The sequence below is a fragment of the Mastomys coucha genome, unplaced genomic scaffold (assembly GCF_008632895.1).
Source record: "Mastomys coucha isolate ucsf_1 unplaced genomic scaffold, UCSF_Mcou_1 pScaffold2, whole genome shotgun sequence".
NCBI lineage: Eukaryota > Metazoa > Chordata > Mammalia > Rodentia > Muridae > Mastomys > Mastomys coucha.
The window spans coordinates 12,667,111-12,678,283 of record NW_022196902.1 but is presented as its reverse complement, the minus strand read 5'-3'; the positions used below and the strand labels follow the sequence as shown (position 1 = coordinate 12,678,283).

General features: G+C 44.1%; 1 protein-coding gene and 1 long non-coding RNA gene across 5 annotated transcripts in view; one reads left to right on the top strand and one right to left on the bottom strand.

The window, feature by feature from the left end:
• Positions 1 to 10,560, top strand: part of Pde7b (phosphodiesterase 7B) — a 353,839-nt gene extending 343,279 nt beyond the window's left edge. For 3 of the 4 annotated variants that reach the window (XM_031380550.1, XM_031380552.1, XM_031380549.1), the window contains one exon: positions 7,012 to 10,560. In XM_031380550.1, the coding sequence (XP_031236410.1) occupies positions 7,012 to 7,226 (215 nt within the window). In that variant the 3' untranslated portion in view covers positions 7,227 to 10,560. The remainder of the gene's footprint in view (positions 1 to 7,011) is intronic. The other variant, XM_031380551.1, reaches the window with a different exon arrangement.
• A 271-nt stretch (positions 10,561 to 10,831) lies between these two features.
• LOC116097820 overlaps positions 10,832 to 11,173 on the bottom strand; it is a 7,078-nt gene continuing 6,736 nt past the window's right edge. The window contains exon 3 of the long non-coding RNA XR_004121561.1: positions 10,832 to 10,933. This is a non-coding gene — a long non-coding RNA (uncharacterized LOC116097820). The remainder of the gene's footprint in view (positions 10,934 to 11,173) is intronic.

The window sequence follows — 11,173 nt, the reverse complement described above, 5'->3', positions numbered from 1 at the left end:
CCCCCCCCCCGTCTCCACCTGGATATCCCCACCCCCCCGACCCCACCTGACCTCTAAACTCCCTGGGGACTCCTTGAGGGTTAAGTGCATCATCTCTGAATGAACACAGACCGGGAAGTCCTCTACTCTATGTGTGTTGGGAGCCTCATGTCAGCTGGTGTATGCTGTCTGTTTAGTGGTCCAGTGTTTGAGAGATCTTGGGGGTCCAGATTAATTGAGAGTGCTGGTCCTCCTACCAGATCGCCCTCCTCCTCAGTTTCTTTCAGCCCTCTCTAATTCAACAACAGGGGTCAGCTGCTTCTACCCATTGGTTGGGTGCAAATATCTGCATCTGACTCTTTCAGCTGCTTGTTGGGTCTTTTGGGGGGCAATCATAGTAGGTCCCTTTTTGTGAGCGCTCTGTAACCTCAGTAATAGTGTCAGGCCTTGGGACCTCCCCTTGAGCTGGATCCCACTTTGGGCCTGTCGCTGGACCTTCTTTTCCTCAGGCTCCTCTCCATTTCCATCCCTGTAATTCTTTCAGACAGGAACAATTATGGATCAGAGTTGTGACTGTGGGATGGCAACCCCCTCCCTCACTTGATGTCCTGTCTTCCTGCTGGAGGTGAGCTCTATAAGTTCCCTCTCCCTCCTATCAGACATTTCATCTAAGTTCCCTCCCTTTGAGTCCTGAGAATCTCTCACCTCCCAGGTCTCTGGTGCTTTCTGGAGGGTCCCCCCAACCTCCTATTTCCTAAGGTTGCCTCTTTCCATGCTTTCTGCTGGCCCTCAGGGCTTTAGTCCTTTTCTTCACCCAATATCAGATCAGGTTCCCCTCTCCACCCCCCCTCACCTTCCCCCCTCCACTTTCCCTCCCAGGTCCCTCCCTCCCCACTTGGGATTGCTTTCTTCTCCCAAGTGCGTCCTCACTTGGGCACTTCAGCTTGTTGACCTTTTTGAGTTCTGTAGACTGTATCTTGGGTATTCTGCATTTTTTTTAATTAGTGAGTACATACCATGCACGACTGTTTGGGTCTAAGTCACATCACTCAGGATGACATTTTCTAGTTGCATTGATTTGCCTGCAAAACTCAGGGTATCCTCATTCTTGATAGCTAAGTAGTGTTCCACTGTATAAATAAACCACATTTTCTGTATCCATTCTTCTGTCGTGGGACATCTGAGTTGTTCTCAGCTTCTGGCTATCACAAATAAGCCTGCTATGAACATAGTGGAACATATGCCCCTGTGGCATGGTAGGGCATCTTTTGGGTATATTCCCAAGAGCTCCACTTTAAACCACATTTCTGTCCTGAGCTCATGAAACCACACTCCCTTTCAAGTGTCAACTGCAGTAAGCAGCTCAAGTGTGAGCTCAGCGCATCCACAATGATTATTATCCAATCACATTACACAGAAGATCTTTATGCAAATCGAGTGGGCAACTTTTTACTTGCTTCATGTGAGTGAAGGAAATATTTTTGCTCCACATCGTAAGACGTTAACTCCGTCTACATACAAAGCTGGCCTTTCTTTTCCTGAAGTGCTTCCATTAAAACCTCGCGCAACTTAAGCTCTTCTCCTCGGCAAACTCCATCCTTGACATCCAGTTACTCATTCCTAGGGTGTCAGGTCTCAAAGCTATGGGGCCTTCCTTGGCCTTAGGGAAGAAGGGGGGGCATCTGCAAAGATCAGCTGAGAATGAAGAAGTGAGAGTGTGTTAGAACCGTTCTGACAGTCGTGGAGGGAGGCAGCTAATCCACCATTCCACAGTGACAGCCTCAAGGTCAGGAAATAGCAACCACTCAGCCACAGCCACAAAGATCTGAGTGGAATGTACACACACCAGATAGGTATGTTAAAAATAACCCATCTTTTTCCAAATCCCCTTCAATATTCTTGTGCTGTTTTCATAATTAAATTGATTCACCCCCCCCCAAATCCTTATGGGGTGAATTAGGAGGAGTGTTTAAAAAATAGGACCCTTAGTGGGCATAATGGCACAGGCCTTTAATCCTAGCACTAGGGAGGAAGAGATAGACAGATCTCTGTAAGTTCGGAGCCAGCCTGGTATACAAAGTAACTTCCAGGACAGCCATAGTTACTAGTGAGACCCTAACTGTCTTAGTTAGGGTTTTACTTCTGTGAATAGACACCATGACCAAGGCAAGTCTTATAAAGGACAACATTTAATTGGGGATAGCTTATAGGTTCGGAGGTTCAGTCCATTATATCAAAACAAGGGAGCATAGCAGTGTCCAGGCAGGCATGGTACAGGCAGAGCTGAGAGTTCTACATCTTCATCTGAAGGCTGCTAATGGAAGACTGACTTCCAGGCAGCTAGGATGAGGGTCACACCCACAGTGACACACCTGCTCCAACAAGGCCACACCTCCTAATGGTGCCACTCCCTGGGCCAAGCTTGTACAAACCGTCACACTACCCAAAGAAAGAAAGAGAGAGAGAGAGAGGGAGGGAGGGAGGGAGGGAGGGAGGGAGGGAGGAAGGAAGGAAAAGGCACAGAGCACCTCAGAGTACTGGGAGAGAAGACAGAACGGCAAACATGCTGCCTCAGCACCCATGGCTTTATGCTTCAGTTATGAAGTTTTATAGTGGGGTTCCTAATTCTGAGACTCCCCTTGTTAAACTGTAGATAGAAAGAATCTTGCCAGGTTGCTGCTTATATATAACACTTTGAATCACATGTTCCCCAAATTAAAAAAAAAAAAAAACTTTACCCTATTAAGCACCCAGCCTAGGCTGGCACAGGGCTGATTCCAGAGTTTTGTCCTGTTGTCATGAAAACATATTTTGCCTCATCGTATGTCCTAGTTTTCAGCTTAGTGATCTGTGGTAAAAAAAAAAAGGGGGGGGGGGAACTCCCATGGCTACTACATCAGAATAACAGCTATGAGAAAGAAAAGACGATTATGAAACAACACTTGGTCCCTGTTACACAGCTGCCAGCTCTTACAGGTTCAGGTTGGGATGTGCAACAAGGCAGATTATACTAAATTAGAAAACCCTGAACAGATAAGTCTAATGACCTACAAGCTCTAGCCACCTGCCTCACCATATACACACACCCATTTCTCCACTGAGTCCTATACAATGTAGCTACTTTCTCTCTTCTGAATCCCCCGACTAAAGCATCTCCTCTCATCTTGTCTTCTGTGTGTCTATTGTATTAAATAATAGAGAAGCCTGTTATAACCTTTTATTTTTCTTTAGTTTTGATAATTCTAAACATGTATTAATGAAATATGATCATATCTACTCCCTATCTCCCCTCCAACTCTCTCCATAGCTTTCCAACACACACACACACAACTTCATGTCTTTTATTACTTTATGATCCAAGTCCAATTAGCACTACCTCTTGTGATATGGAGCCATTCGTGGGAGCATGGGAAACCTACCAGTGATGATATCCTTAATAAAAAATGATTATCCCATCCCAGCAACTATCCACTGCTAAAAACAACTCAGTGTGAACAGGGCTTACATACAGTCTACCCCATCTCTGCAGGAATGTTAGCTGGCTTGACATAGCTCTACGGGTCTTGTGAGGGTATCCATGGCTGCTCTGAGTTCATGAGTATGGTGGCCATGTCATGAGCAGAAAACAGCGTCCCTCAGAGCTCCTCCCATCCTTTGACTCTTTCATTATCTGTGTCTTCTATCCCACAATGCTCCCTGAGTTTTAGGGATGGGAGAGTGGGCTAATACAGATGTCCTGTTCAACGCTGAATACGTCAGTCTCCTGCTCTTGGCACTTTGACTAATCGTGCCTTTCTCTACCGGTCACTGTCCACTACAGAAGGAAGTGTCTCTGATGAAGGTCGAGAGCAGCCCAGATCCATGGGCATAAACATAAAGAGACGACAATTAGACAGCATGAGCACTGAGTGAAATAATAAGTTCTATCCTAGGGCCTTTGGCCTCTATAGCCATAAACTTCTGGTCAGGATTGCAATACCAGACAGGAAATTCTTTCCTGTAAAACAGGCCTTAGATCTGATCGGAAAGCAACCAGTTAACTCAGAACATTCATGCACTGGTGGTTCATCTTGCCTGGCAGGTCATTATTGCAGCATGCAGGGTCCAGCACTGGCTAGAGAAATAATCTCATTTCTGTTAAGCCTGCATGATGCCTTCTGGCACAATGAAAACGGGTCATCATGGAGGAACCTTCCCGGTCAGTTTGAGATTTACTTCTCTATAGCTTACATCTGAATTTTGTGGTATCTTCAGCAACAAGGTCTCACAGTATAGTTGTGATGGGTGACCACGGGCAACAGCCATAGTTCACATTGTTTTGGAGCCCTCTGGGGCTTCCCAAACCAAGAATTCATAGGACAGAATTCCAGGCCTTGTACCCCAATTTTCAGCTAACAACCCATGTGCTCTGAGACAGGCAGTGCCCACCTCTGCAGGACAATTCCATCCAAAAATTTTTTTTCAAGTTGAATTTTGAAATTAGATTGCTAACGAATGGCTTCCCCTGAGACTTCTTCTTTTTTTTTTTTTAAGATTTATTTATTTATTATATGTATGTAAGTACACTGTAGCTATCTTCAGACACACCAGAAGAGGGTGTCGTATCCCATTACAGATGGTTGTGAGCCACCATGTGGTTGCTGGGAATTGAACTCTGGACCTTTGGAAGAATAGTCAGTGCTCCTACCCGCTGAGCCATCCCTCCAGCCCACCCCTGGGACTTTTTCATGCCCTAGTTCTGGGTAAGTCATCCAGTATTTCCTTCCTTGCTTCATCTCCCCGAGAGATGGCTCAGTGGTTAAAGTCTGCATTGTTCTGCCTCTCTGTTTCTTATGCCAGTTCAAAATGAGATATTCCCAAGTGTGAGTCTTATTTAGGTTTGATTTTCTGTGGCAGTAATTCACATTTGCCCAAAAGGAAGGTGCTCCCTACCTCCTTCCACACTCGCTCCTCCCCTCTCTCCAGCATTTTTAAAAGACAGGAAATCAAATGAATGTCTGATTGGTAAAATCTATAGGAAGACAAAGAGAAGTTTCCTTCAACCCATGTCTCCTATAAAAGCCCCTTCCCCTCCCACAATGCTGAAGGACGGTACCAGGTACAGTGAGCTCATCCTCGGGAGTGTCTGGCAGCACACTGGTGGAATGGTTTTTCAAGCCCGTCTGATCCTTATTCAGGCCATGAAGTTACTTTCTCATCCAGAGCAAAAAGTCTTCGCATAAAACAGCACAAATACAGAGGTGATTCCAGGGTAGCGTCAAGGGGGAAATGAGTTGAAGGTTTTTTTCAATGTTGGATCTGTAACTGTTCTACTTAGGAAGTAACACTTTCTAAAATGCACATTTTGAATTTTAGAAGACTATCATTTTACAGTATTTTTTAAAATATCAAATATCTAATCTCCTCCGATGTAAAGTGGTGAAAATTTAATAGCAGGTACAAAGGGGAATCCTCACCGCTGAGTCTCAGTACCTGTTAGCATGATCAGTCACACATAAAACCCCTGGTCTTTCCTGAGCACAACACTTAAGTCACACTTCACGGAAGACACTTCGCAAATGTACTATAACCATTTACATTGCCGCCGCCTACTTCTCCCTAGCATTCCCACAGGCCAAATGCCTGTCGTTTGTCCAATAATAAAATTGGATCAAGTCTGATAATTCATGTTTATAAATATAAAGGGTTAGTTGCTGGGGAAAATGTTTTAACAAAAAAATCTGCCTTTTTTGGTTTTTCGGGGTTTTATTTTTGGGTTTTTTTTTTTTCTATTTCACAGAAGCACAATGAAGCTTAAATCCAAATTTGCAATAATTCCAATAATTCTACACTATACAGGAAGCTATCTTTGTTTACTGTGGAGAGCACATTGACAGTAAGGCAGCATTGGATGGCAATGAGTGTTTGATGGTTAAGAGAACAGATACTTTATCTGGGCATGAGTGTAGAATCTTGTAACCTCAGCACTCCAGAGGCTGAGACGGGAGGGTCAAGATGAGTTCAAGGCCAGCCATGGCTATATAAGACCCTGTCAGGAAGCCGGATGGAGGAAACCAGGAAGTCTAACATCAAATGGTCATCTATTGTCACTAAAGCCAAGTTTCTTCTTGCAGGTAAAAATCCATTATCAAAAGGGCCAGGCCTGTTCTCAGTTGTGGAACATTTAACTAGCATGTGCCAAGTTCTGGTTTCAGTCCCTAGTTAGGCACTTCTTTTAAAGCTCTGTGTTGACAATGAATGTCTTTTGGTTTTTTTGGTTCTTTGGTTTTTTGGTTTTTTTGAGACAGGGTTTCTCTGTATAGCCCTGGCTGTCCTGGAACTCATTCTGTAGACCAGGCTGGCCTCGAACTCAGAAATCCGCCTGCCTCTGCCTCCCAAGTGCTGGGATTAAAGGCGACCACCACTACCAGCTGGCAACAATGAATGTCTAGAGCTGGGCATGGTGGTACAATGTCTATAATTTGAGGCAAGAAGCTAGCCTAGGCTACATAGCAAGACCTTGTCTCAAAAAAATAAAAATAAAAATAAAAACCCCACACACGCACATGAAATGAAATGACTTTGTTTAAAACCTGGTTGCCTGATGTCATTGAAGGTAAGACAATACTACAAAATAATAATCTCGAAAAAGTATCCTACCAGGTAGCCTGAATGAGTTCCTTGTGATCTGAATCCCTGGTGTCTTCTACATTAATTTCCTCCCTTCTCCACCTGCCTTCCCTACTTCCACGTTTTTCTCTTTTGCTGGTCTCTCTCTCTCTGCTAACATCAGCCAGGAGCTTTAGCCATTTAAGTAGTGTTAAGCCATTTACCACAGAATTCTGAGGTTCTGGTTGGTACTCGCTCCTTTTCCCAAATGCAGAAGCAGAAGGACAAGGATTTTAAGTGGGAGCCATGAAACTGAGGGTAGTCGAGCATATCTTGTTTGCCCACCCATGCCTGGCTAGGTGCACTGTGGGTCTCAGCCGCGCTTGTGAAGGAGGTGGCTCTGACCCCTTGTGGTGACCTGGCCTGTGACCTTGCCTATTGCAGGTTTCATGACTTACATCGTGGAGCCACTGTTCCGGGAGTGGGCCCAGTTCACTGGGAACAGCACCCTGTCCGAGAACATGCTAAGCCATCTTGCGCACAACAAAGCCCAGTGGAAGAGCCTGCTGTCCAATCAGCACCGACGCAGGGGCAGCGGCCAGGACCACACCGGCCCTGTGCCTGAGACCCTGGAGCAGACGGAAGGTGCCACGCCCTAAGGTAGCAGTCTGCTGGAGCACGGCCATCTGTCTGTCCACAGGAACACGGCTCTCCGTCCAACTGCCCTCGCAAGAAGCCCACCACTCTGGGTTTCGATGCCACCCGCCTGCCACTTACCGCCTCCCTTTGTTGATCCAAGTGTACAAAAGCCATTGTCACCTCGGCATTAGCTGCCGAAATGGGCAGCTCTATCCTGTCATTGGAGCTGATTCTGGGGGCGGCTGCCCCAACCGAGAAGACTGGAAATAAGAAAGGGGTGCCTCTGCCATGTCTGCCTCTGGCCCTTGGTCACGCCGACTGGCAGTGGCTCCTAAGTCCAGAGCGTTTTAGAGTTCGCCATCGTACAGCTGACCTGCATGACACCAGCATACTTGGAACTGCAAGATTGGTCTTGCGTGCCAGAGCACAAACGAGAGTGTGAGAGAAAGTACCTTCTATTTTAATAATAATTATTATTATGAAATAATAAATCTTTTTAACTTTTATATTTCACGCACCAGACAATGGGTCTAAAACTTTGGACTAGGAATACTCGGCGTACCCAAACCTAAGAGGGGGTTCATTGTTTTGCTATTGACTTTATGCCACATTGGGTCAGAGACGTGGCACCACTGCGATTTTTGAAACCACGCGTCCCCGTCATCTGGTGGAAGGTGCTGTACCGCTCATCTCTTTGCACCGCTAGCCAATCTGTCTTTTACGGATTCAGTGACCTGTTTATATTCACAAGTGTACATTGTCTGTAAATACCACGCGCTACTGATTCCCATGCCAAAATACACGAGTATTATGGGATTGCTACCTGTATAAACAACGGCACTGTGAACAGAATACTGTTAGTTTTAATACAAGAGAATGCATTTGTAAATATGGTATAGAGTTTATTAATATACTATTGTTCGCAGATAAAGGCCTTAACTTTAAACATTTTTCCTCTTCCCAAAGCTGTCCAGCCTAAATCCTTACAGATAGATGTCTTTCTGAACTGCCTGCCCCAATGACCATGTCTGCTTTCCTGCTGAGGTCACAAGCCAAAACTGAGTACCATCTTGAAGGAAATATCTTTTTTTTTTTTTTTTTTTGGAAACCTCTCATGCATTGAGACTATGATTTTTAATCTATGGCACTAAGTATGGTTTCCTCAGATTAATGATTCCCTTCCAGCAAGATGTAAATCACTTGGCAACCCAGCAATGTTGCACAGTTTTAACAAGCTGGCTGATAAGCTTGTGTTTGTGTGACTCCTGTTATGGAACACAGGGTGCATCAGCCTCACGGAACACATAGCAGGTCTCAAAAGCCTTGTATGGCCCTGGGAACTCCCTGCCCCACGCCATACATTTGTCTGATATGGCTACAATACCAAAGTCCCTTTGGTCCATGGTCGGTTGGTGTGCGTCTCTTTGGTGTTGATAGTAACTGGATTATTTCCTTTTTTCTATAGTTTCATGTGAACAACTACCCAGCTGTTTAGCTGAATTTAATATTATTTAAGTAAAGAAGCTATTTCAGCTTTATAAGAGACATTAGCTTTCTAGCAGGTCAATGTGGTTCATTATGGCTGCAGCTAGCAGACTCAGCTTGGAATTGTTGCCATCCGTCTGCAGATACTTGGCTGTAAAGTCCAGCGTGTACAGCATTCTTACCCAGCTGAACTGTGCATTGAGCCTTTTCTTTATGAGTTCTAACATAATTAATGTTATATGGAAACTGCCAATGCTCCTTTCTCTTTACCTTAAGTAGTGGGAGAGGGAGCATTTCCGCCATGATCAAGCCCTTCTCAAGCTGACAGCAACAGCTAGCTCTTACATCCTAAGTGCAACTAATGTGGAGCTCTCTGTTTCTCCTAATAACACATGAAACATTAAAAACTTGCCTGGCCTAGAATATGTCTCTACAGAGAAGTTGGGGCTTACAGAGTTAAGGTTGTGGAGGGAATTGGAAAGTTGATTATATTTTCACTAGTGTAAACAAGATTGTCAGATGGGACTAAAGAAAGTCTGAAGAATTTGTGAAGTGGGTAGATGGTGCTGACATCACTGATATAGGTGAGAAGGGAAGTTGTGGACACAGCACTGACCCCTGTTTTCTGAAGCAGCTATGGACTGACATACATCTTCATTGCTATGGTGTTCTGAAGCTCTGAGCTTAAGCAAGGCCTCACATGAGAATACAGCAGAAAGATTCCTGCTTCAAAACTTCTCTTATTTTGGATTGTATCCATCTGTTTTTATGCATATGAGATCAAAACAAGAAGATCAACTGCTCAGGATGACAAAACAGAAACAGTAAAGAAAACATTGTTTTTAGCCAATGGAGTCTCTACCTGGAGTTTAGGAAATAGATTTGCTTACATTATAATTATATTGTAATTGAATTAGGATAGGGCATTCTTGGTAGTTCCAGGTTTATAGGGGAAAGGTTTTCATCATGTTGTAATTGAGTCTTAAAGAGGAGTCAAAAAACAAAAACTACCAAAAAATGGTTAAAACACAAGAATAATAAAAATCAGAAGTAAAGTGGAGCCTGATTCATGAAGTAGATGTACCTGCATTTTTCTACTGTCTAGAAACTTCTTGAGGTCCTCATTTGTTGAGAAAAAAAATTAACTGTGAAAACTCTTTTCTGCCTGCTAATGGCTCTCTTGGAATAATTTAATACAAGTTATCTAATAAGTAGTGGAAACATGGCCCATGTGTCAATATAGTTTTAACGTTTTTAGTCTTAATCTGCTAACCCACCTAGCTCATGGATCATCAATTGATGACTTTAGAAAGGAAGAATTCAAAGAACTACTTTCTTAACAAGACATCAAGATCTCAGAGAGAGAGAGAGAGAGAGAGAGAGAGGGAAAGATGGGGGAACATGAAGAACATGATACATCGCTATCGGCCTAATGATCAAAGCCTACTTTTCTTTGCAACCATCCGATCCTCAGTCAGACCTGATACCTGAAGTCCTGACACCCCACACTTCCCTGTTAGGTTAAGTAAACACTAGTTGTTTCTCCTCTCCTTGCTTACAGCTTCCCTCAAAGGGCCTTGGAGCCCAACTGCAACCCCGCCTTCAAATAGTCCTTCCTGTAAAACATGGAGCTTTGTGGCCTTTTGTGTTGAATCAGATATGCTCACTGGCGTTGACTTGGTTATGAGCTTGTATTCCTCATGCTTTGTTCTTTTAAGATTGTAAAATTATGTCATCTTGTGTACACATGTAAAGTTTAGGGGGAAAAAAAAAACCTTGTGAGTTTTGCTCAAAATGTGGCCTAAATATTCATTGGCATGTCTATCCAGATGAACATTTAAAAATAAAGATAATTTCTTTAAAATATCACAGTATAAAAATATCCCGACTCTCCCCACATAACACATCACCTGCCAACCAAGTGGGAATGTTCCTGATAGGAAACACTCACAGAGCAGAGTTGCACAGTCTGGGTGACTCCTTCCCCAGGGTTGCAGAAATATCCCCCTGAAGAAAGACTCCATTTGTTCCTCATCAACGACTAAGGGAGAGAAACAGGCTCCAATCCTCTTGTGCATTTTGCCAGAATCCTCTAGTTTTATGATTTCTCAGGCACACGTACAAATGAGGATAAGGATCATTCTGTATTCTCCATTCCCGTTTTATTAAGATTGGTGTTCAGTCACTGACTCCCGAATGCTCCCATGTGGAAGCAGCGCTCCTTTTCAGTTGTGGATGCGTTCTACAGCATAAAGTCAAGGTCAAGTCAAAGAGAGAACAGTGAAGATCAGATGTGGTCGGGGCAAGTATGGAGACCTCGCTGAAGCTGTCAAGTAGGTAAAACATATGAGCAATTAAAGTACAATTAAATACTGATTGAGGAACGGCCACACACCCACCAGATGTGCTGCATATCAGGACCCAACGGACTGAGTCCTTCCAGGAGAGTCTGCCTGGTGTCAAAGGGTGTTGTTTCCAGGGA